The sequence below is a fragment of the Mustela erminea genome, chromosome 18 (assembly GCF_009829155.1).
Source record: "Mustela erminea isolate mMusErm1 chromosome 18, mMusErm1.Pri, whole genome shotgun sequence".
Taxonomy (NCBI): domain Eukaryota; kingdom Metazoa; phylum Chordata; class Mammalia; order Carnivora; family Mustelidae; genus Mustela; species Mustela erminea.
The window spans coordinates 20,502,246-20,528,139 of record NC_045631.1 but is presented as its reverse complement, the minus strand read 5'-3'; the positions used below and the strand labels follow the sequence as shown (position 1 = coordinate 20,528,139).

General features: G+C 50.9%; 1 protein-coding gene across 9 annotated transcripts in view; it reads left to right on the top strand.

The window, feature by feature from the left end:
• Nucleotides 1-25,894, top strand: part of KSR1 (kinase suppressor of ras 1) — a 148,301-nt gene that overhangs the window by 45,933 nt on the left and 76,474 nt on the right. For 3 of the 9 annotated variants that reach the window (XR_004280776.1, XM_032322284.1, XM_032322287.1), the window contains exon 1: nucleotides 7,483-7,866. The exons of 2 other annotated variants lie outside the window; for them this stretch is intronic. Coding sequence is in view for 6 of the 7 variants with exons in the window: in XM_032322284.1 (XP_032178175.1) it covers nucleotides 7,486-7,866 (381 nt within the window). In the remaining variant the exon portion in view is untranslated. Of the gene's footprint in view, nucleotides 1-7,395; nucleotides 7,867-25,894 lie in introns of those variants that run through there. 4 more of the 9 variants (XM_032322283.1, XM_032322288.1, XM_032322282.1 and 1 more) reach the window with 3 other exon arrangements.

The following is a 25,894-nucleotide window of genomic DNA, read 5'->3' as shown; positions in this document are numbered from 1 at the left end:
GCTAGCTGCAAGCTTCCAGGTTTTTTTTGTGTGTGTGCGTGTGTGTGTTTTTCCCCTTCAGTGCCCCCGAACATGGCAGTTTTTCAAGCTAGGTGTCAGGTAAGGACAAGCTCACCGAGCAGACACCTGCTTAAGTGTAAACCCACTCACCAGGGGGGATATACAGAGTCATACAGCCTTTGTAGGAGAGCAGAACCTGAGACATCAGTTTTTCGGCATAAAAAAATAAAGTGGCTCTGCGTAGCCTCTTGCCGTCTTGTGTGTGTTCGGTTAGCTTGGGCCCACCCTCAGGGCTGGGAGCGGGCTAGACTCCAGACCCAACTGTCTCCACACTGAAGTCCTGGCCATGCACTGGGCCCTTAGCTTTTGCTCAGATGGCTCAGCAAAACATCCACCTCTTTTCGGCGTCCTTTCTAGTACTTTCTGAGCTTCTCCTATTTCAGGTCTTCGTCACTAATCTGTGGAGTAAATGTGTATGTCCCAAACTATTTCCTTCCTCCCGGGAGCTTACAGTTGCTCTGGTTGTGGAGATAGAGACGAATGTACTAGAAGCATCTAAAGAAGAATGTAATGCGTTACCTCGGCCAGTTTCTGGCTGAACACAAATGTGAGCACCCCCCCCACCCCTCTGAAGAGAAGGGTGGGGGGCACCTGGCTGGGGTGGGGATGGTAATAAGGTCACAGGAGATTCACGTTCAGTTCAGATGTGTTGAGTACCCACAGTGGGCTGGGTTTGTTATCCGGACATCATTCTTCATTTTTTATTTTTTATTTTTATTTTTTTTTAAAGATTTTATTTATTTATTTGACAGAGATCACAAGTAGGAAGAGAGAGGCAGACAGAGAGAAGAGGAAGCAGGCTTCCTGCTGAGCAGAGAGCCCGATGTGGGGCTTGATCTCAGGACCCTGAGATCGTGACCTGAGCCGAAGGCAGAGGCTTTAATCCACTGAGCCACCCAGGCGCCCCCTTCGTTTTTTATTTTTAACTGTTTCTATTATAAAATAGATTCAAAGAAGTCCCCAAAACGTAACAGTGCAGCTCAGTGAATGACCACAGAGTGAGCACCCTTAGAACTGCTTTCAGATTGAGAACTGGAACCTTCTCAGCACCCCAGAGGTCTCCCCGATCACAATCCCTTCCCCTTACTCCCCAAAGTAACATTGGCCTGACTTAAAAAAAAAAGATTTTATTTATTTATTTGACAGAGAGAGAAGGAGAGACATAGAGAGAGGGAACACGAGCAGGGGGAGTGGGAGAGGGAGAAGCAGACTTCCCTCTGAGCAGGGAGCCGGATGTGGGGCTCAATCCCAGGACCCTTGAATCATGACCTGAGCTGGAGGTAGATGCCTAATGACTGAGCCACCCAGGGCAGGGGTGCCTTTTACAGTCGTCACTGCCCTACATCTGAAAAACGATTATTTTACCATCCGAAGTACCATACTAAGCACCGTCCTTTAGGTTGTCCTGTTTTTTGGATTTTCTTTCTTTTTTTAATAATATTTTTTTAAGATTTTGTTTATTTATTTGACAGACAGAGGTCACAAGTGGGCAGAGAGGCAGGCAGAGAGAGAGGGGGGAAGCACGCTCCCTGCTGAGTAGAGAGGCGGATTCAGGGCTCGATCCCAGGACCCTGAGAACATGACCTGAGCCGAGGGCAGAGGCTTTAACCCACGGAGCCACCCAGGTGCCCCTGTTTTTTTAAATTTTCTATAGGGAGAATCAGACTGTAGGTGTTCTATAGTATTTTGCTTTTTAGGCTTGGTGTTGTGTTTGTGAAATGTAGGCATTTTTGGCGCATGTGGCTGTTACTCATTTTCCCTGCAGCGTACTATTCCAGCAAGCGATCGGCACAGTTTCTGTTCTCCTGTTGATGGACATTTGGTTTGTTTACAGTTTGGGAATGTTACCCAGACTCCTGCTGTGATCACTGTAGGACAGACCTTTGCGACACACCTGTGTGTGTGCACACATGCACACGCCTGTCCTCCTACTTTCTGTGGGATGTACCTGGTGGTGTAACCGTGTCCTCTTATTTCTTCTTTACGTCAGCCCCGGTCAGCAGGGGAGGGTTGGCTTGGCTCAGCAGGTGGGAATCTTGGCTACTGGCCTGCCTCTGTACTCCTTGGGTTGCCTCCAAGCACCTAGCGGGGCCACATCACCTTTCCAGGCCTTGGGGGAGTTCCCACAAGGTAAGGCCTGTGTTTGGTGCCTGGGTAGCTCTGCAGGTGGACCGCGTATCATGTGACAGATTGCTCAGGAGGGCAGATGAATAGTGTTGGGTGCAGCCTGTCCGTCACAGTCCTCCAGGTGGGCCTGAATGCCCAGCCCCTCGAAGCTTCGGTGTCTGCCCACCGCGTTTCCTCCTGAGTGGTGTTGGCTCTCCTCCAGCATCCCCAGTGCAGAATGGTCAGGAAGGCCCAGGCCTCAACCGAGTCTCCCAGCCACTGCTTGCGGTGCAGCTAAGCGCTTAATGTGTTTTCATAATCAAAGCAGAAAGGTCCCATTGTGGCACTGACGCCTTTGCCATAAAGCGCTTTTTGTTTCCTAGCAAAATTCCAAGTTGCAAAAGCGAGTCAGCTTAGCATAGACACAATACTAATGAATGGCCACTTGCCACTTGCAGCAGCTAGGCAAATCTCCTGGTAAATCACCGGGGGCCAGCCTCTGGTTTATTGAGATACCCCAAAGATGCCAAGATTCTTTGCAGGCCACCTGGAGGAAAACAGTAAGATAGTTAGGAGTCGTTTTGATCATCCTGGAGTTACAGTCTGTATGAATGTGTCAGGGTTCTCTTGGATCCGTGATTGGAAAATCCAGATGACATTGGGTTAAATAAATAAGGGGGTTGGTTTTCTCATGAAACAAGAAGCCCAAAGGCAGGCAGTCCTAGGGCTTCTTGTTGACTCCTTGTGTCTCTTTGCTGTACCATCCTTGGCGCATAAACTTTTCCCTCAGGCTCAAGATGCCTGCTGCAGCTCTGGACTTCACAGCTGCATTCCTGGCAGGAAGAAGGTGAGAGAGAGGCTGGAAGCTGCTTTTTGCCAACTGACTCTTACCCATTTGAATGAGGAAAAGGAACTTCTCAGAAACTTCTCAGCAGTAGGCTTCCCTTAACGTTTCAGTGGCTAGAACTGGGTCACGGGGCAACCACCGGCAGCAAGGGAGCCCGGGAGCGACATTCTCTCTACAAAATCAAGGGTCCCCGAGGTTCCAGAAGAGGGGAGAATGGATGAGGGAAGGCCGCTAACAGCAGGGGCCACTACATGCTGGATAGCATAGGGAACGAATGCACATTACAGAAAGTCCATTTCCTTGGTAACACACTTACTCTTGTGAGCACCAAAATGTATGTCAGTCATTTTACATGGCGCCAGTAGGCGCAGACTTGGTTTTTTGAAACAATCTAATGGCATCGGATTTTGCACTGTGGCTGGGGAGCCCCAGTCCCGATGGGGTATGGTCTGTGGGGCTGCTTGGCCTGAGACAAGTCTGCTTTTTTGACTTTTGGGGCTGCTTTGTGGCTTCTCCTGCTTGTTCCGTCATTGCTGTCACATCTTGTGGTCTCCGTGCACTCGCCTCTAGATGCCATAGTTCTTCTCACTGTCAGACTGTCTGCTTTCTACATTCTGTGGATGGGAGACCCCGGGTGTCAAGTGTAACAGTAAGCACATGGGCATGGAGGCCTTGGCTCTGGGGAGAGCCAGGAGGGCAGGTTAGCTTGAATCTTCCTTTGGAGACTGTTTTATCCTCTCTGAGGCCTTTGCTTTCTTCTGGCCTCCCAGATAAGAGAATGAATGATTATATTTCAAAACAAAAACAAAAACAAACCAAGGGCAATTGCAATCCTGTGCTCCCAGCAGGGTGAGACTAGATAATAATTTTTTTGTGGCTCACTTCAGGCAGATTTTCCCATCACCACTCAGATAACTTCCTCCTTGCCTCAGCTGTCAGAATGTAAAACCCCATCTTATAAGCGCAACAACTGTAAAACCTATTTTCTCCCCCTTTGATTGAGAGACCTATCACATTCAGGCAATAAACAAAGGAGAAAATCAAGAAGATGTGGCTGCGTGACTTTGGACAAGTGACCCAGTCCCTCTGGGTCTATTTCCTTATCTGTAAAAGGAGGATAAGTATTAATGGCTTGGACGTCATTTAAAGAAGTAAATTAGAACGAGTTAAAAAATGGGATGGTAGCCTAGCACATAGTAAGTGCACAATAAAAACTATTATTGATATTGTGGTTATTAAAGAAGGAGCATGTGCAGTGTGGGATCAGGCCACCTGGGAAAGTGTTTGGACAGACAGCAGTCTGAGCTCTATTTACCTGATGAGAGTGATAAATCCATTGTTTGGACAACACTAGGGAACCAAGAAGAGATATATTAGTGTGTCTTTGTCCTTGCTCCCTTCCTGTGACAGTGCAGAGTGAAGTTTCTTTTTCTTCCTTCCCTCCAGTAATTTTATATCTGATTATAAAACCAGGTATGTGTTCCTCGTGGAGAATTGGAGAAGTGTAAAAACATAAAGAGAATTTTAAAATCACTCATAAAACACATGTACCTTATAAAACAAACAAACAAACAAAAAAACATACATGTACCTGTGTGTGTGGAGAGAGAAAAAAAATTTTATTTATTTATATTTTTTAAAAGATTTTATTTGTTTATTTGACAGAGGGAGCACAAGCAGTGGGAGGGGCAGAGGGAAAGGAGAAGCAGACTCTCCCCTGGACAGGGAGCCTGATGCTGAGCTTGATCCTGGGCCTCCAGGGTCATGACCTGAGCCGAAGGCAGTCGCTTAACCATCTGAGCTATTCAGGTGCCTGGGACAGAACTTTAAAAAGGTAGGGCCACCCTGTGCTTTCTGCTCTGTTCCCTCCGTTTTCATGGCACGGTGAACAGTGCCCGTTGTGTTAAGTACAGCTTTCTGTGTGCTGTTCCGCACAGCGTTCTCCTGGTTGGGTCTTTACCCAGAGCAGGGAGGGAACAGGGAGGATTCAGACTGACTTGCTTTCCTGGGTGGTTGTCGGGAACCTTTCTCTTGGCCCCCGTCCATATTGTAGAAGCTGCTTTTCTCCAGCTATGGCACTGAGTGGATTGCGGTTGTCCCTGGGTTCTGTTACTGGGGATGTTGTAAGCTGGGGTTGTGAATAGAAGATTGGGGGTCTGGAATGACTTCAGATGCAGCCAGGTGCAGGCAGGCGGAGGGACCCTTGTAGGCTAAAGGAGTCAGATGATTCAAGCTGTGTATCCTTCAGTCCTGACTGAGGACCTGCTGTGTGCCACAACAAAGGCTTTGCACAGGGAAGGGCCTTGCAGGGAGGGGCCTGCCCAGCAAGGTTCTCCAGGTGTGGACAGCTTGAATGGATTAGCTTAGAAGCAAGGTGAGGCAATGGCCCTCACCTTTTTGTTTCTAAAGCATTTCATGCTGGGCGGAGAGGCTGTCCTTGTGAAATTTGGCATGGACTTTAATATTCTTAAAGTGAGAAGAAAAGGCTGAAAGTGTTTGCTTTGAAATTACTTTCTCTGGGCAGTGTAGATGTTACCTGGAGTAGTTTCTAGTCATCCTGGTGTTTGCAATCCATCCACCTGTCCATCTGCCTTCCGAGAACCCACTGTCTACCAGGCCCTGTGCTGGGAGCTGTACGCGGGGCCCTCATGGTGTGTCGAGGGAGGTGGACATCTGGGTCAATCACTGACATTCTGTGCCGACAAGTCCTGTGGAAAGCGAAGTGGGCACGGGCATCTGTTGGCAAGAGTGGGGAGGGCTTGAGGGTGTGATGTTCAGGCGGGAGAGAAGGTGTATCAGGCCCCCGGCCCCGGACCAAGGACACGGTCTCATTATTGCCGGGAAGGTTCCACACCCCTCAGTTGTGGCTTCAGTGGCCAGAGACCACAGAGACCCGTTAAGGGAGCAGACATTTGCCGGTGCCTGCCCTGGCTGGCCACTGTGCTAGGACACATGTATTGGTAACCCTGAATCCTGTTTCAGAGCTTTAGATATTATGGCTCAGATGTTGGGTGATCCCATCGAGGTCATGCTGCCCCGAGGTGGCAAGGCTGGCCTTAGCCCCCGGCTGGCTTGACCCTGAAGCCTCAGGCTGCGGAACTCCCTGTGGGGCCTTGCAGGCTGCTGCTGCTGCTGCTGCTGCTGCTGCTGGTGGGCAGGGTAACAGCCGACCAGAGGCCTACACAAACAGTGGCTTGTGGTCAGGAGATGGAAAGCTTGGCTGCGGGTTCCTGTGCAGGGGGAGGTCCTGCTGATGGGAAATGAGGCTTTGGACTAAGCAAAATAGTAAATTGTCTGGATGGCCCCCACCCTTAACAAGCCCCCAGGGACTCCACAGCAGCCTCTGCCTGTCTCTGGGCTTTGGTTGCCCACTCTCCAGACACAGGTCCCGGCCTGTCCGTGGCTCAAATGTGGGGCCCTGTTGGGGTTGGCTTCCAGAGGCAGGAGGCCGGGAAATCCCCTCAAGTTTGTTTAGTTCAGCAACGCTCTTCACTGTACCCATTTTACAGCTGCTTCACCCTCAGCCTTTGGTGCTTCTGGGGCGTCGGCACGGTTCTCGCTCTGACTTTACTGGCCAAGGAAGGTTTGATGCCAGGTACAAGGAGCCAGATGGTGCTGGCTATATTCTGTGCCACGCTGAAAGCCACGGGACTCTGGCTGTCCTGGAGTGAGATGTCCCCTCAGTGTACGGCCTACTCCTCCAGAATGGAGGACCCTGCTCTGCGGAGTTGGCAGTGTGAGCACCTTGTGCGGCCAGGTTGTTGTGTGGGGATTTGGGGGACGGTTAGACCAAATGAAAGAGCAGAAGCCTCCTGAGCTTTATGTGAAAACCCTGGACATGGGTTGGGGGTGGGTGCCGCAGAGAGGGGAACCTGAGCCAGCACTGCAGGGAAGCCCATGGCACAGGCTTTGAACCTGGGCCCCAGAGATGGTGCAATCTCTCGGGGCTGCCACCAGATACTGCGTAGAGGGAGGTCTCAGGAGTGGGGCGATGGGGAAGGGGATGAACCCATAGGCGATGTCAGGTGCTCTGTGGAGCTCCCTGTACCTAATTATTCCATGTCACCCCGGTGCTAATCTGAGGTGGGCAGTACTGTCCTCGTGTTGGATACGTGGAGACAAGGTTCTGGGAAGTTCCGGACCTTGCCCAGTCTCATGTAGCTCATGGAGTTTGACTCCCAGGTTCTTCCTACCTTATCAAGACAAGATGCCCATCCTATTTGGGTTGTAGTCCTAGATCCGGGTGGTTTCTGGAGCTTTCCACCAGCTGGGCAGAGGTTCAGGCGCCTCCGCAGGAGGGAGGGTTATGTTTCTCCCCTCCCAGAGCAGGAACTTTGGCAAGTTTGCTGCCCGGAAACGGAACGAATTAATATTTGGAAGGGCTTTGTTCAGACTGAGCCTGGCACATGCTGAGGGCTGTGCCTACCAAGTGTTTGTTAAATAAAATGAAGGTAAATAAATAAGTAAATAAAATGCTAATAACACCCCCGTTGGCCCCGAAGTCTCCTTGTCTCAGCCTTGTCTCGGCCAGCAGGCTCCTCCATGCAGAGCGGGCACAGTGGAGCTTTGTTCTTCTGCCCCTTTTGTCTGCAGGAGGCCTCTGCGTGGCTGACTCACAGGCAGGAGGCCAGGCTGTGCTTGCCCGAGTTTCCCAGGCCCCCGGCCCGGCCGCCTCCAGCTCCTGCTGTTTTCCTCCAGGGGCTCCGGGACAGGGAGGTGACCCTCCGAGCCGTGGACGGCAGGAGATGCCACCTTCAGCCTGTGGTTGCCTGTTTGCCCAGCAGACAGAAGGAGAGCGTGAGACCCACCCCCACGAGGGGACGTCCAGCTGGCTGAGAGCAGGTAGAGAGAAGGTGAGCTTTGGAGACGGTGGGATGTTTTCCGTTTGCCTGTCTGCCTAACTGGGCTCTTTGAGAACTGGGCCTTCAATCATTACATCCCCGTGAGAAGGGAGCTGGTGCGGAGGTGCTGTTGGCCTGTTGGCCGTGTGACTTGGTAAGTTCACGGACAAGTCAGTCTTGTGAAATGGGATTCCCAGTGTTTCGGACCCAGTGGCTGCCACCGCCCGGAACAGTGGTTCTTAACCATGTCTGCACATCACCTGGGCAGTTTTTATTTTATTTTATTTATTCATTATTTTTTAAAGATTTCCATTTTATTTATTTAAAAGATTTTATTTATTCATTTGACAGAGATAGATCACAAATAGGCAGAGAGGCAGGCAGAGAGAGAGAGAGGGAAGCAGGCTCCCTGCTGAGCAGAGAGCCTGATGTGGGACTCGATCCCAGGACCCTGAGATCATGACCTGAGCTGAAGGCAGCGGCTTAACCCACTGAGCCACCCAGGTGCCCCGAGATTTCCATTTATTTTAGGCGGGGAGGAGGGCAGCGGGAAAGAGAGAGGGAAACCCAGGCAGACTGCGCTCAGTGTGGAGTCTGACACGGGGCTTGATCTCACAACCCAGAGATCATGACCAGAATCAAAATCAAGAGTCAGATGCTTCACCCACAGAGCCACCCAGGTGTCCCGCCTGGGATGTTTTAAAACACAATGATACTTGCCTAGTTGACGTCATACCTCTGGGGTGGGTCCCGGGCACCCCTATCCCTATCCTCTCTCCTCGTTAGCCTAAACACAGGGGCCGGAACGTCTGTGAGTGTGCTAGAGCTGAAAAGACCATTCCAGCCTCTTGTCCCTCCCTGGGGTTTACCCACAAGAAGGACGATGAGCTGGCCAAGGCTACATTGGTAGGGGCAGACTGGGGTAGAACCAGGTCTCCACTTTGGGACTCCGGCTTCCCCCCCAGCGCTGACTGCTACCTCATAACACCTCGTGCTCCTGGTTATGGGAACGGAGAGCAGTTGTTTGGCATCATGTTGACAATAAATTGTCCGCTTGTCACCCATGCTGGTAGAGAGACGGGGCTCAGCGTCACATTGTCCGGGAAAGCTCGCCAGCAGCTCCCAGCTTGTGTTTAGTCTTCTTGTCCTCCCTGCTCCCTTTATCTGGTATATTGTTGACATTGTATCTTTCCACGTAGCATTGCTCTTACTTACTTTGTGGGCTGTGAGCCTCCTGGGGGTCTAGCCCGGACATAATGGATTATAAACCTGTGCCTGGACAGGACAGGCATCCAAGGAAGCGTTGGTGGGGTAGGAGGGTGAGTACCTATCCAGGAGCGTTCCATCGTTCTTCTGAGCCCTGGGGTTAAGTGGGTCAAGGCATTTACCCTTCTGTATCTGAATCAAGTCCAGATGAAAAACGCACGGCCAGGCAGAGTCGGGAAAAACAAGCCTGGGAAGGGGCTGTGTACTCAATCTTGGGAAGACTGGCTTACCTAAAATAACAACTGTGGCTCCTCTCTGGCCCTCCCTCCCCGGGCCCTCCTGCCCAGTGCCCTTTTGCAGCGGGCAGATCCAGTGTAAGTGTCGCAGCTGGAATCCCTGGCTGGTTATTTGGAAATAAACAAGTTGGCCCCTCTCTCTGTCTGGGACTTTCCTTTATCAGGAGATACAAGTCACCCGAGATGCAAGGTTTCTTTCCAGCAGCTGGGAGGGAGGACTCTGGGGAAAACAAGGAGGGCTCGTGATGGGTCCAGTAGCTCGCAAACTGAGCTCTTCTGTGTTCATGTTGGTTTCTGGGGAGGCTTGAGGGGATGTGGATGCAGAGGACTCCCCCTGCCTGCCTCCCTTTTGCAGGGCGGCCCATCCCCCACATGGCAGCTAGGCAGCCTTCTGGGGAGAGGAGCTTAGGCTGAGGCTATTCCTCTGTGTCTGCTCTAGCTAATTCAGAGTATTCAGGGGCATGTGCATGCTGGTGGAGGGATGGACATGGAGGCCAGTGACATCAGCAAAGTAAAATAACAGTGGTTCAAACAAGTTAATTTTTCTTACACATAAAAGAGGTCTGGAGGTAGGGAGCCCTGGGTTGCTGTAGCGGATCTACAAAGACATAGGGAAGTATATTCCTTCCGGTTCACCTGCTCTGTCATTCCTCATCCTCATGTTCCAAGGTAGCTTCTAGAGCTCCAGCTATCACTCGTCCTCATGTTCCAAGATAGCTGCTAGAGCTCCAGCTATCACATAATCTTTCCAGGCAGTGGAATGAATGAGGGACTGGGGCAAGGATGTTCTTTAAATATTCTTTTTCAGATTGCCACAGGATTCTTACATTGACATGTCATTGACCTGATGTTAGTCACACAGTACCTACCTACGAGAGAGGATGGAAATGGGCCAACTAAAAGCATTCTGTTAGGGCGCCTGGGTGGCTCAGTGGGTTAAGCCGCTGCCTTTGGCTCAGGTCATGATCTCAGGGTCCTGGGATCGAGTCCCGCATCGGGCTCTCTGCTCAGCAGGGAGCCTGCTTCCTCCTCTCTCTCTTTGCCAGCCTCTCTGCCTACTTGTGATTTCTCTCTGTCAAATAAATAAATAAAATCTTAAAAAAAAATAAATAAAAGCATTCTGTTAGAGTGGGAGACAACTAGGTCATGAAAAGGCAAGAGAGAATGAGGTTGGCTCGGACCTGCTGAGTTTGAGGTGCCTCTGGGCCATGCAGCAAGCCATCCCTTTGGGAGTTGAATGGATGGGTCTGGAGTTTGAGGGAGAGGTGGGGCCCAGAGTTTCTGATTAAGGAGGCATCAATATACAGGTGGTGGTGGGGTTCCTGGGGAGGAAGGTTTTGTGCCATCAGAAATAGAAGAACAACGGGAAGCCAGGAGGAGAGGATCTCTGTGCCACCTGCCCTAGTGAGGTCAAGCAGATGAACGTGGAAATAAGAAGACTAAGTCTACAGGCTTCTACAGGAGCAGTCCCAGTGAAGTGGAGAGACTGAGGCCTTTGGGCCTGAAGGAAGAGGAGGGAAGGTGGATCCTGGAGGGAAGGTGTTTTCTTAAGATCTGAAAAGACTTGAGTGAGGGTTTAGAGGCTGCGGGACAGCTTGGTCCGACTTCTGTAAACCTCACTGCCTTCAGAAGGAAGGAGGTGACCAAGGGAGGTGATGAGTTCCAAGGGGCAAGGAGAGGCACGCTGAGGGAGCTTAAGGCCAGACCGTCTCTGCATGGGGGCTCCTCTGGCGGGGAGACCCGGAGCTGGGAGAGAATGAGCAGTTAGGTAGAAGCAAATGAAAGAACTGCTAAGCCACAGGAAGGAGGTTCAACTCCACACTCTGAGGAAATTCAACCCACCTGCATATTTAGTTTTCTCCAGTAGCAATTAAAGAAGAGAAGACCCATTCCGTCAGGATTAGGAGGCACAGGTGGGGTGTCAGCAAAAGGCAGGAGGTCCTGGAGGGGGCGTGATGGTGGAGTTCAGGCAATGTTTAGTTGTATTTGGTGCTTGCTTTTCTAAGTGGCAGAGAAGGATGGGAGGTGTTTAAAAAAGTCTTGACCTGTGAAGTTGTAAATGTCAGGGCATTTTCCATCATTCCTGAAAATCTGGTCATCCTTGATACACAGAATTGAGTTCTCTTAGTCACCCAAATCAGTGCTTCAGTAATCTTGGCTTGCGTTAATTTGTAGGCCATTTATTTAATAGCAGACTGTATCCACTTGTTACTTTGGATGGGGCAGTGTATTGTCAAGCAGGCTGTGGACTGCACAAGGGGCTGAGAGATGCTGAAATCCAGACTATTTCCGTTTGCCAGGCATGTGTGCTGTGCATGACTGTGCTGTGTCTCCATTAAGGCAGGGGCACCCTCTTTTGACGTGGATCAGGGGCTAGTTCTGGCCCTGACTTTGGGTTACCTAACCTCTCCATGCATGTTTCTTCTTCTTTGGCAAGGATAACTGAGTTACCACAGGGTAAGTGCTCAGAACTGTGCCTGGCACTTGTTAGGCACCATGTAAGGATTGGCTGCTGTGATTATATTTAATTGGGGAGTGATTTGAGCCTCCTCGGTCTCCTTTTCTGAAGGCTTATCTTGTTGGGGTTGGTATTTGGAAAGGGTTTGGGGCTCTTGATGGCTTACAGTTTGGTCACTGAGCTTCCATTTCCCTCCAAGGATTCTTTCCAAACCTTAAACTTTCCCAGAGTGCATCTGCTTACTCTTAAGGCAACTGACCAGCGTTGCTGGCACCTTCTCCATCTGAAAGGTGATAGCGCAGTTGTGGCCAAGGATATACCCCAGGGAGGCTGGTGGAACTTGCTGTTCTGAATTTTAACTAAATTCTTTTTTTTTTTTTTTTAAGGTTTTATTTATTCATTCGACAGACAGAGATCACAAGTAGGCAGAGAGGCAGGCAGAGAGAGGGGGGGAAGCAGGCTCCCTGCTGAGCAGAGAGCCCTATCCTGCGCGGGGCTCCATCCCAGGATCCTAGGATCATGACCTGAGCTGAAGGCAGAGGCTTTAGCCCACTGAGCCACCCAGGTGCACCTAAAAAATTGCCTAAATTCTCTTCAGAAAGATAAGACTGGAGAGCTAGAGACAGGTTCTAGGGAGAATGAGAGCAGTGCTGTCTGATGCAGAACTGTGGAGGGTGGGTCCTCACCCCTATCTGTGGAGGGTGGGTCCTCACCCCTATCCCATCCAGGACTGCTTTGGAACTGGAAGCTCATTTCTGGTCCATTTCCTCATTTTGGACACAAGTCAGACCACACAAGATGCATGAGAACAACATTAATGTCTTGGACTGTGACCAACAGCCTAATCCTGGTCATCACCATCTTCAGAAGAAATTTTCATCTTTTCTAGATTTTTAGGCCAGATACCTTTTCAGAGTGTCATCTTTCTGGAATTGAGATCCATTATACACCGGTCTAATGGGAAACTGCTTGTTCTCTGCAAATTCTCTTATTATATCAGCGGTGTGTTTTATAATTCCTACCTCACCCGTGTGCATCCAGAATGAATTTTGTTTGGTCCCTAAAGAGGGATCTGACTTTGTTGACTTGTGAGAGGGAGCTGATGGGGGCCACCCACCCCCACCAGTGTGTCAAGTAGGTCCTCCGTGTAAGTGAACACAGTTTGTCTTGGAAGGGACCTGAAGCTCCAGAGTGTTTCAGTTATTTGTTAAATAAAGGTCACACAGCTAGATAAGAATGGGTCCAGGATTTGAGTCCCCCTCTGTTGGATCCTAATGTGTGGCCCTGTCTCCTCTCTGGACATACCTGTTCTTCTGCCTTCTGCTGCTTTCTGTCTGCAGTGTCCCCTTCTCCCACTGAAATCCCGCCTATCACTCTTTCATTTTGAATCACATTATGTGTTTATAAGGAGAACACATGTTCTTAGAGAAGACACAAAAAGCCTCAAAATAAGATTCTTTAGTTCCAGCGTTTACATGTTGATGTGCTTATTTTGCTATAAACCGTACCTTGACCTCAGTGAAGCTAAAAAAAGAAAAATCATGCCTTAAAAATTGCTTAAGGATCAATTGGGATTATATTGTAAATGTAGTTTCTTGAGTCATTACCTTGCTGTCATATTCTGCACGTCGCCTGTGTCATTAAATATTCTTTGAAAATGGAATTTGTATTTTAGCTGCTGCCGCTTTCTGCTATCTAAACACACCGAAGTGTAGTTACCCACTTCCCCATGGTTGGCTATTTTAAGTTACACTTCTGTGAATAGCCCTAGGCGCATGCTTAATTGTTTCTGTGGGATATATTCCTAGAAGTGGAAACGCGGCACAAAGCGGGTGTGTCTCTGAGTAAGGCTGCTGCCTGGTTCTCAGAGACCCCCCAGGAAGGCTGGCAGGGCTGCTCAGCGCTCCCACCGCAGCCCACACCCCCGGGACCCTTTGGAGTGGCTCTGCGGTATTTGCTTTCCTTTTGCAATTTGCCGGCTTATGATTAAGGTGGAAGGGTTTGTTACAGTGGCGCGGGCCTGTAACTTTCCTTTGAGATGCGCGTGTATGTTCGCTTAGCCTGTTTTACTGACCCTGTCACAGGCTGCTCCACGTTTTGAGACCCAGTTCAAAGCCCACTTTTTCACGACCCCTTTCCTGCTCCCTGCTATTGCTCTGAAACTGGAACTTCTTTTTCTTTCTTTTTTTTTTTTTTTTAAGATTATTTATTTATTTATGAGAGAGAGAGAGCACAACCTGGAGGGGCAGAGGAAGAGAGCATCCCAAGCTGAGTGCAGAGCCTGATGCAGGACTCCCATCCCCCGACCCTGAGATCATGACCTGAGTGGAAACCAAGAGTCAGACGCTCAGCCGGCTGGGCCACCCAGGCACCCTTGGAAGTTATTTTTATTTTCAACTTGGAATTCTCACAGCAGCTTGTATCTTAAAACAACTTGTCAAATACCCCTTTGTATTGTAACTTGATATCTTTGGCCCCGTCTAGATACCTTTGGTCCCTACTTGAGGATGGGGAAATGGGTCTTACTCATTTCTGTACTACTTGGGGGGCCTGGCGCAGTGCTAGGTAACTAGCACGTGCTCGATATTCTTAAATGGTTAGGTGGATGGATACACAGAGTTCTTAAAAACTAAAAAAGGGGGGTGCTGGCTCTGTCAGTAGAGCATGTGACTCTTTTTCTTTTTTTTAAAAAGTATTTATTTATTTGAGAGTGAGATTGAGAGAGAGCACAAGAGTAGAGTGACGGCAGAGGGAGAACAGACATCCCACCGAGCAGGGAGCCTGATGCAGGACTCGATCCCAGGATCGTGGAATCATGACCTGAGCCAAAGGCAGACGCTCAACCGACTGAAGCACCGAGGCACCCCAGAGCATGTGACTCTTGATCTCGGGGTTGTGAGTTTGAGTGCCATGTTGGGTGTAGAGAGGACTTAAAAAAAATCTTAAAAAAAAAAAATCAGCAAAATCAATCTAATGCCGTCTTGTCACATTGGTTTCTTCCTTTCTTCCTCTTTGCTTTCTGAAACTGATAACCTGTCATCTGATAAATTGTCAGGGCTTTCCAGGGGAGGACGGGCATGGAGGCCCCCGGAGGGCCCTGCGTCAAGTGGAACGCCGGCGGTCGGCTGCCCACCCAGACTTTTCTCCCCATCAGCTTCCGTTTTCCTCTTTTGACAATTTGCAAGGTAATATTCTCACAAATCATCTTACACCATCCGTGCGTAGTACTTCTAGAACATTTGGAGGACGGAAGAGTGGAAGTAAGGAAGTGATTACCTGCGGCCTTCCCGCCCAGACTCGGCAGGCCCGTGGCTGACATCTCCGCCATGTTTTCTGGGAGCTGCAGTTTCCGGACGCGCGGGTTGTTAACTGCCTGTCAGGCAGGAGAATCACCCAAGGAAACATCCCCGTGTTTCTGTAAAATTGTTCAGCAGTTTTATACTATTGTAACTGGTTTTCCCATCGCCTTCTCAGGCCCTGCTTCTGTTGGTGGGTCAGTGAGTTGTTCCCACTGTATCCCCTCGTGAACAGGGTGCCGCGTTGCTGCTTTAGCCACCTGGCAGCGGGGACAGACCTGTACCAGCCCTTCCCCTCACTCTCCTCCCTTTGTGGCCAGTGCCCCGTGTGCCTCTCGGTTTGTGTTTCTCAGTATCCGTGTGTAGCAACGTATTGAGAAATGGCTTCCTTTTCAGGAGGAAAACTCGAGTACTTGAGCCTCAAGGAGGCCACACAGGAAAGCAGAATCATGGCCTGTGGATGTCAAGGCTTGGTGTCGCCTAGCCAGCCAGCCCCCTCCTGCCCACCGAGGCCTGGGGGTGCATAGGGATGCAGGAAAGGGAAGGCCTAGCTTTTGGAGGGGCCGTAGGCCTCAGGCCTGGCATAGCTTCTCTCCCCCATAGTAAGCTCTGGTTACTCTCCCAGGTCCCCATGGGAGTTTATAGTGAACACCTGGGTCCATTTTCCAGCTGGTCCTAGACTTGGATCTTGTGTGGCATATCTGTCCTGGGTGAGTCCTAGGGAGCTTCTGGGATAGGAGCAGTTCTGGAATGATCTTGAGCCCCGCTTCTCTGAAGAGCTGCTCAGGGCGTGCCTCGGGGCCCCTGATGCAGTTACAAAGGTGACGTGTCTCCGAAGTCCAGGGTTGGGGCCGCGGAGGACCATGGCCTGGGTTCACACCCCACCTGACAGTTACTGTATCTCTGTGGCATACTTTCATCCCCACGTGGGAATAATAACACCTCCTCCAATGAAATCAGTTAGCACTTAGAAACTTCTTTAAATAGTCCGTCATTTGCCACGTAAAAATAGGGCACCAGAGGCCCAGCTAAGCTTCTTGCTCCAGCAGCAGGTAGAACCTGTGCCCTCTGCCTTCCAGTAGCAAGGGAAGAGCACTGGACAGGAGCCAGGAGACCAGAGAGCCTCTGTCCTGCACCTGCCTTTTGCCTTTCTACGTGACTATGTCACTGCCTTGCCCTGGGCCTTCGTTTCCTTGCTGGTTGTGCATTACATGTAGGAGATGACCTTCAAGGCCTTTCTCATCTTAGAACACTCTAGGATTTTGTGCTTGAAAGGTATTTCAGCTATCTCAAGAAGGGGCCAGTCCTGCCAACAGCCCCTCTTGGTTGTCGTGGTGTCCTCAAGTCAAGCCCAACTGCAAAGACCAGTGACCAGGAGGAGATCCAGAACCCTTTGGGGTTTGCCTGGAGTTTTCTCTGCATAGGCCAGCTCGCCCCCATCTGGAGGGTGAATTCAAGTATTTGGGGCAGGCGTCGTGGGAGAGCCGACCTCCTTTGGGATGTGAGGCAGGTGCTGTCCCCCATGGGGAGTGGGGCCAAGATGTGGACTGCCGAGCCTCTGCTCTGTGGGGCTGCACTGTGCCCGTGCCTGCAGAGCTCACCACTTGATCTCAGGTCTGCATGTGAGCGAAATCGGGTCTTGTGCAAGAGCTGGTGTGTATCTCTGTGCTTTGAGCTGTGCTGTCAGATGGCTCATCTGCAGAGGTCTTAGCGGAGCTCTTCTAGTCGGGGAGCCAGCAGGAGGTTCTTGATCTGTCTCCTTCTCTGGACAGGTAGGAAGGAGGAGGATGTGGATTGCACACCCCTGAGGAGGGAAGGACTGTGTGCTCTTCCAGGCTCTGCTGGTCCTCCAGGCCTTCTAGAAGTTTCTGGCCTCCTACTGGCCAGGTGGCAGAGCCTCGCCTGGGTTGGTGCTCTATGTAATACGTCTGCCTGATGCTGGTGGGGCACAGTGGGTAGGGTTTGGTGTGGGGTTGGCCTACAGTAAGATGAAATAGTCCATGGAGTCAGAAGGAGTGGCCTGGGGCTTAAGGTCCACCTGGGTTTAAGTGGTTGGTTCTTGAACCTCTGAGTCCTTACTGATAAATGAGGATCCTCCCACCGAGATGCCCAGCCCTGGCCTGGCTCACAGTAGGTGCCCCAGACACCTGTCGATCAAGGAGGTGATCTAGTCTGTGCTTAGAGCACAGACTCAGCAAGCAAGTAAACTGCCTGGGCTCAGATTTTCATTCTGCCGCTCAGTAGCCTTGTGACTTGGGACTGCTCCTTGGCCTCAGTTTACCCCTCTGTGAAATGGGGAAAGCATTAGGGCCTCTCTCAGGTTTGTTACAAGGCATCAGTGACTTAATATATATGAAGTCCTTAAGGTGGTACCCGGGTCCCAGTAAGCACTTTGTCAGTGTTACCATCTGATTTTTTTTTTACTACGTCGTGGTCAGTTGATTTTGAGGAGTTCGGCAGCAAGCCTGCTCTGTTATTTGGAAGTAGGTCCTCTCTCTGTTCAACTGGAGCTTGTCCAGGGTGGTGGGTAGGCGTGTGTGCATTCTTGCTTGTCGTTGTCTCTGAACGGTGTCAGAGGACATCTCCTGATAACAGCCTGTGTGCCAGGCCCGGTGGCTGCTCTGCCCACCCCTCTCATGCTCTCCTCAGCTTGCTTCCTCAGCTTGTATGCATCTCTTTTTTTTTTTTTTTTTTGATACTTAATTATGGAATTTTTAAGAGTAATCTCTGCACCCAGTGTGGGGCTTGAACCCATGACCCCACAATCAGAAGTTGCATGCTCCACCAACTAAGCCAGCCAGGTGCCCCTGGTTATGTGCTTTTTTTTTTTTTTTTTTTAAGATTTTATTGATTTATCTGACAGAGCATGCAGCAGAGGGAGAAGCAGACTCCATTCTGGGCAGGGAACCCATTGTGTGACTCGATCCCAGGACCTCAGGGTCATGGCAGGCGAGAATTTTACCACTGAACCGCCAATGGGACCTCAGGGTCATGATTTGAGCCAAAAGCAGACGCTTAACCCACTGAGCCACCCAGGCACCCCAGGGTTATATATGTCTTAATAGCGTTCTGGTTTACTTTGCTCTTCTGCTCAGTCCACTTGCAGGGGTTTACACAGCACATTCTGGCTTGTGTGTTGACCTGCTCTTGACCTCCTGGAAATCAAGTGAGAGTCAGAAGGCCGTCCTCTGTCCTAATTGTGTTCTAGCCTCACCTGGCCTTGTCTTCGTCTGCCCCTTTCAGGGCACACATGGGAGTAGCTTGGGATTTGCCATGTAAATGGACTCATTCAGGAACATGTTTAAGATTCTTAAAGCAATAAATATGTCAGAATTTAACAGCCTTCAAAGATAGTAAGATACTGGAATTTTTAAAAAAAGATTTTATTTATTTATTTGGGAGAGAGAGAGTGAGCGTGCGCATGAGCAGGGGGAGAGGCAGAAAGAGAGGGTGAAGCTGGTGTCTCTCTGAGACGCCCAGCTCGATCCCAAGACCCAGGAGGCAGACGCTTAACCGACTGAGCCACCCAGGTGCCCCCAAGTACTGGAATTTTTATGATAAAGATGATAGGAGGTGAGTGTTACCATCCACCAGGCCTAGGGCTAACTGCTTTACATTTCCCTCCCAGGAAGGTAGTACTATGACTCCCCACATTTTACAGATACGAGAACTGAGACATAGCAAAGTCCACTTAAATTGCCCTTGTTGAGGCAACTGGACAGCAGGTAGAGGTGGAATTTGAACTCAGGTCTGCCAGGCTCTAAGCCTCAAGCCCTTGACCATCCCTCATACTGTCTCTGGCTCATGTTCCTGAGATGACTCCATAGTGACTTTCTGTTATCTGAGCCTTTTCTCACTCTCTGCTAGTGAGCTTGTGGATGACATGAGCCCAGTCAGCGCTGTGTCTGCTGCGGTGTGCGGGGCTCAGGGGAGAAATCCGGTCGTCTTTGGCTGTTGTTTGTTGGAAAGGGTCGTCTTCAGCGGCTCCCATCTCCCAGAGCTGACGTCACCTCAGCCCCATGGCAGTTCCATCCCAAACTTTGTTTTAACTTCCTCTGCTCAGATAATAAGGAATGCCGTAGGTAGTTGAATGACCATCACAGATCCCTTATGATAAAAGGTATGGGTGGCGTGGTCCAGCTCCGCCTCCCCCCCCCCCCCCCCCCACTCCTTCTGAGGCATTTGAGGAGTGACTTTGGCAAAACTGTTTGAGGAGTGCTCGGTTTTAATCTATTGACTTAACATCACCCTCCGGGGGTAGGGGTGGGGGTAGGAGGAGACTAGCTCACGGTCAGAACTATTTGGTTCTGTAGCTGCTCGTTCTCCTTGCTCAACGGGGAGACCGCAGCTGCGTCAGTAGTTCGGGAATTGACACCTGCAGTGGGACATTGGCCTTTCCAGGTTCTCCCCACGCCCTGCCCCTGTCTGCCTGTCAGCTGTCAGAGCCCAGCCTTTCCCACAATCGAGGTTGTGGAGAAGGAGATGGAGACAAATATTTGCCGGTCACTTACAGCACGTCAGCTGCTGGCAGATACTATATCGTTTTTGTCTTTACAGCCATGTTTTGAGCCTCCTCCCCCCCCCCCACCCCCTGGCACCTCCAATCCCACCGCCTCATTTACAACAGGAAATAAAGGCTCAGAGACATTGTGTCAGTTGCTCATGGTCCCTGAACTGGTAGGTCCCTTAGCTTAGCGTGGGGGTGAGATTTGAACTTGGATCTGTCTGACGCTAATCCCCATGATCTGCTGGGCCCTCTCTCCTTAATAGGGTGGCATGTTTCCTGCACAGACAGGTTGGAGGGGGCCAGACAGCGCCAGCAGCCCTAAGCTGGCTGGTGAAGACTCCTCCGGGGTCTGGCTGCCCTGGCAAGTGCCGCCCCTCCCTAGCCCCTGTCTGATCCACCCCGGGGGGCTGCAGGGATGCTGGAGATGAGCTGTCAGAGGGGTGGGCTCTTGTTCTCAGCAGGTCCAGGGTTTCCCTCTGCCTGGGAGAAGGCGAAGGGACAGAGCTCCGGAGTGGGGAGATAGCTGGGGTGGGAGCTGCGTGCGGCCTGAGGTGGCTTCGCCGAGCCGGTCAGCTCTTCAGTTTCCTGCATTCCACGGGGTTGGCATGCCAAACGTTCCCTGGACAAGCAATCAGGGAAGTCTTGTCTTTATAGTCAAACTGCTAATAAAACATCTCTAGAATTTGCTCCTTCCTCTACACCCACGTTGTCACTAATGAAATTACCTTTTGTTCTCATCACTTGCTGAATGGCGGTGGCTTTTTAATTGATTTTCCTGCCTCTCTGGTTTCTCCACACGCATTTCAATCTATCCTCCACATGGTTTCCAGAATGTTGATGGTTCAAAAATGCAAATCTGATCAGGTGTTTTCCTCTCCATGCTGTGAGACTGAGTGTAGATCCTTCAGTGTGACCTTCCGGGACCTTCCAGAACCTTCCTGGATCTGCATGTGTGGGCCCTGACCCCTGGGTGACTTTGCTCTCCTGCCCTTTCCCATCCTCTCTACTCTTCAGCTATTGGCCATATACATATATTTAAGTTTCTGCCACGGCGCCTGGGTGGTTCATTTGGTTAAGCATCCGACTCTTGATTTGGGTTCAGATCATGGTCTCAGGGTCATGAGATTGAGCCCTGCCATCAGGCTTGGCACTGGACGTGGAGCCCGCTTAGAATTCTCTCTCCCGCCCCCACTCTCTCTCTCTCTCTCAAACAAAACAAAACAAAACAAACTTGTCATTACTCTGGTTTTGTTCACAGTGTGCCCCCACCCGAAGTGCCTTCTCTGTCCCTTACCCTATGTGCCATACCTCACAGCTCACCCCAGCCTGTCACTGCCTTCCCAGGACTGTAGCAGCACACCCCACAATTAGACCCAGTCTCCTTGGGATCCCACAGCAAGTACTTAAACCTCTGTTGCGGCAGAGGTGACATGCTCCACGTGACATCAGCTGTCCCTGGCTGGTGGGTCCAAGAAGCCCCTATCATAGTCCCAGTCAGAGGCCTCACATGACTGTGGATGAGACAATACACTTAAAGTGCAGAGCACTGTGCCTGGCGTGTAGGAATATCCAATTTAAAAATCAGTCCAGGCTTATGGTAAAAACAGTCTTGGAATACAAAAATGACTTCCAATTTTATAGACCATAGACCAACCTAAACAAAGATTAAACTATAAAACTTAACAGAGCATGGGGGGGGAGCATCTTTGTGAATGTAGGCTTGGCAAAAATTGCTTAGGAAATGAAAAGCACAAACCGAAAAAGAAAAAGAAAAAAAAAAGAAACAGGCAAATTGGACTTCATGAAAACATAGCTGCTCTTTGAAATTTGGAAGGACTTTTGGAGGGATGCCTCTGGATAGCATGTGGTCCCAAGAAGACTGAAGGGATACTTTTTCCTTTTGCAGGTTTTCTGAAAGCCAACAGGAAGGCTTCGGCTTAGAAACATGAAATTAAATAAAAGCTTTAGAAAGAGGTTTGAGATAGCGTGGGCATAATTAGCATTAGCAGAAAGGACCACTCTCCTTTGCAAGTAACAGAAAATGTGACTTCAACAAATAGGCCATTAGGTTTCTTCTATAGTGAGAAGTTGGGGGTTAAATGGCTTACGTGTTGACAGCAGCTGAACAGTGCTGCTGTCTCTGATTCTCTGGATCATTCTGGGCAGTCAGATCTTTAAAGCAGGAAGGAGGTGGTGGACAGCCCCAGAGCTTGCCCCCCTTATGAGGAAAGCAGACCCTTCCCAGCAGTCCAGTGGATGGGGCCTTGCGTCCCACTGACCGGAACTGTCACACACAGAGCTACACCACAGCCATGCTGGGAACCCCCCCACCTATCCCATGGGAGTCTAGGCTGGGCCTCGTGTTAGTGTGGTGTGAAGTCGGCGTAGACAAACACTGACTCAGACCAGTTTATCACTGGGCACGGTGACAAAACAAAATCAGCCTGGGAGTGAGGAGCAAGTCAGGAATGGACATTAGATAGGTCATGGGCAACGCCGAGGCAGAGGCCGTCATCATTTGGGGGCGTTTGCTATCACATCAGTTGACCTCTATCAACTGATCGACAGTTGTGGCATTCACTTGCTCTTGACCCCTGCTCCCTCCGTAGCCCTTTCTCCTTGTCTGTGGTTGCTAGGCAAACAATCCTGCTCCTGGAAAAGAAAGCCTTTTGTATCCCTGGCATACAGCACAGTATCCTACACACGGTGCTCTCAGATCAGAATTTGAAGTGCCTCCTCCTCTCCCATCCCATCCTTCTAGAAGCTTCCGGGAGACAAGGTTTTTAGGATAGTTAAGGGGGTGGTCCCGTCGGCTGGATTTCGCCTTTGCGTTAGGTTGCGCCCTCTGCTTTTTTTTTTTTCTAGGCCTCCATTTAGTAATTCGCACCTGTGTCCTCTCCAGTATTACAAATGTCAGGACATCTCTGGGATTACCTTTTGCACTTGACGGGTTACAGACCAAGCCATGCTCTGGGCCTGGTGAGCTTCAGGCAGGCAGATGGAGTTGAGCGAGTGAACGGAGACAAAGGTGGTGTCATTTTGGAATCTGGTTTGTGGATAGCACCTGTGTCTGCCCTCCCCTGGATTTCCCACCAAGCATTGAGACTGTGTTGGCGATGGCCTGCTTTGCCTCCCACAACTCTCCCGTGAGGCCTGTTCACGGGTAAGTCGTCTGTCGCCTTGCCCTCGGTGGCTTAGGACTGTGTTGTGGGGCTGGCCTTGGGAACACATCTCCTGACCGGTTGTCGCGTGATTATAGATAGAGATAGATTATAGATAGATTATAGATATAGATAGATAGATTATATTATATTATAGGTAGGATTATAGGATTATAGCTGGAGAAGTTCTCCTTCCTTTCCCTCTTGCAATCACGGGAGGCCCAGGGCAGTTAAGGGATGAAGCAGGTGTCTTGCCTTCTCATGATTTAGTCCAGTTTGTCCCACAGTCCCCGCCTAGGACTGGTTCAGAAACACAGAGACCTGGGAGCTTCTAGGATTAAACTGGGGCACGAAGCAAAACGGGAAAGGTAACCCCGAGACGCTTGCTCCAGCAGCTTGCCAAGTGAAAAGTTGCTTTCCGAAGAGCACATGCTTTTGACTCACCCATGGCTTCTCAGGTGGAGACTGTCTGAGGATATTGAGGTCAGGGAACTACCTTCCTCTTCCAGATCTTCCCTGTCAAGTGTCATGACCGCTGCGGAGCCTGCGACGGAAGAGGGGGTGTTGCCTAGCAAAGCCCCATCTGGAGCCATCCATGGCCCGGCTCCAGCTCTCTCTTTCCCAGGAAGCTTTGTGTATGCCTCCTGGTCACAGCTGGCTCTCCCTTCCCTGCATACTCATACCTAGTGCAGGGGCAATAACAGCCGGTGCTGTTATCTAAGGGGGGCTGCTGATCGCATGTGCTTCTGGATGGGGTCACCAGCCCCAGGCAGGCACTCACATCTGTCACCGATGCCGGAGATGGAGCCCATTTGGTCTCAGCCTGGGCCCGAGGCTCCCATCTGCAGCCTTTTGTCAGGCCTCGGAGTCCGCGGCTCCAGGGGAGTCAAGGGAGGGCAGGGAGCCCTAAGTTCCCAGTTGTGGCCACATCCTCTCTGGCCTCCTTGGGAACGGCTCCACTTGTGGTCTGGGGCAGACTTGTTTGTTTGTATTTGAAGTTCCCCGACTCCGAGTTTGACGTCAGGGCAGGGTTGCTAGTGGAAGGCTTGGCGGGGAGATTGTCTCCGCACGAACGCACATGGCTGTCAGCGTCCCCGGGAGAGCATGGGCGCAGGACAGAGCTGGGTAGAGGACGACTGGTTGCAGAATGCCCAGCCTGGGGATTGAGGTCACTTGCTCTTCTCCTGGCCCTGCTGGCTTGGCAGTCTTGTTTCCTGGGCCCTTTGCTTGCCAAAAACAGCCCTTCTGGGTCCCCTTTGAGGGCTCTGGGGGGCTCAGCAGTGTAGGGGACCCAGGGCTGCCTCTGGTGCTCTTGGAACTGTGGGCTGTGGTCGGCCTGTGCCCACGTGTGGAGCTGGCAGCTGCGTCACGACCTCCAGAGGCTTCCTTACGTTCTCAGAAATCATTTTGCAACACGTTAGCCGTGGCAGCCAGAGCAGACAGCTTCGCTGGCTGGGCTGGCAGGAAGTCCCCAGAAGTGCACTCCGGCTTTGGGGAGGGGGTGGGAAAAGTGAGAGGAACAGCCCTAAGGCCCGGGCAGGGCCAGAGATGCCTGAGAAGGAGCAGCTGTTTCAGGAACTATCTAGGGAAGATTGGAGTAAGTCTCAAGAACTTTAGCAACTCCCTGGAGTTTGGGACAGGGTGGACGGGGGCTGGGCACTAGCAAAACCTGCTGTCAGCATCTTCTTAAAGAGTATGGTGTTGCCCACCTGGAGGAGGGAGTCAGGGCCCTATAGGTGTTGGTGAGCTAGAGGCTGGTCCAAAGTGGCCATCCAGGTGCCTCTTACCTTACTCTGCAAAGATGCTGGGATAGCCTTGAAAGGGGTGGCTCTAGATACTGGGTAGGGTGGTGGCTAGTTTTGATGAATTCAGAGCTGGTTTGGAGCTGGGGATGGGGTGTAGCTCAGAAGATAGGTTTTGCAAATTAGGATTGGAGGTGGTGGCTCACTGGGGTGAGTGGACACATTTGGAGAGTGGGGAAGTCTGGGCCTTTTATTCAGAAGATTTGGTGCCTACAGCGGGCTGGGCAATGCTGGATTTGGGGCTTCTGACCACAGGAGAGGGTTACAAAGCTCTCGGTACCCCAGTTCCTCATCTGTAAGATGGGAATAGTGAAATACACCTGCGAGGCTTCTGGGTTTAGCATTTGTGGTTTGACTCTTTGTGAGTGACCCTAAGCAATGGACTGTACTTGCCGGTGAGAGGAGGCTGGGCTTAGAACCGCACACTGCTGCTTGCAGGGAGGGCGGGCGTCCCTTAGTGAGTGAGCCAAGCAGGCTGCCCAGCATCCTCATCGCGACACGGCTCTGTTGTTTTCGACTTGATGTCGAGCGCACAGTGCTTCCACCAACGGTCCAGAAGGGTCTGTGGTGTCTTCATTTTTGCCGGACTGTGTTTTGTGGGGAGAATGATAGAAGCTGAGAGGGACGTTGCCAGCTTTGGGGTTACGTGAAGGTTGGGACATGAGTCCCGTGTGTTCACGGGTCTACTGCAATTCCCACCTCCTGGGATTTTCGTTGAGGATCCAGGGAGAGAAGGTGATAAGTTACTACATAAATAGAAGAGGTCCTTCTAACTCAAAGGCTGATAACTGAATAGTGACAGGACATTCATAATTGAGAGAGCCCGTTGCCGTACGGCGGAATCTGGCGACCATCCCTGTCTGTGCCCGGGATTCATGTGTCCATTTACCTTTCAGACTTTCACATCTGTCCCCATAGACTGAACCTTCTGCCCTGCTTGACCCCTGAAAACCGGCGACACTGAGAAGGGCAGACATCTGCTCCAGTGGTCAATGCCTGTGGTCAAGTTAGGGTTACAGATGTCTTGCATCTGGCTGCTTCCATAGCCTGGATCACAGATTGGGGGTCAACCAAATGGGGACCTCCCCACCCCAGGTGCTGTAGGGTTGGGGGTGGCTGACTTTTATTTCGCAGAGCCAGTTGTCTGCAAAGCCACGGATGCTAAGAGCACCCTAGGTAGTGAGCCCTTCCTATGTTCTAGCTGTCGGCCTGAGCACCTTGCACAGGTGAATCCCACCGTTGAGTTTTCAGCAGAGCTGTGGAGCATGCGCTGTTCCCTCCAGTCTATAGGTGAGGAGACTAAGATGGGGTAAC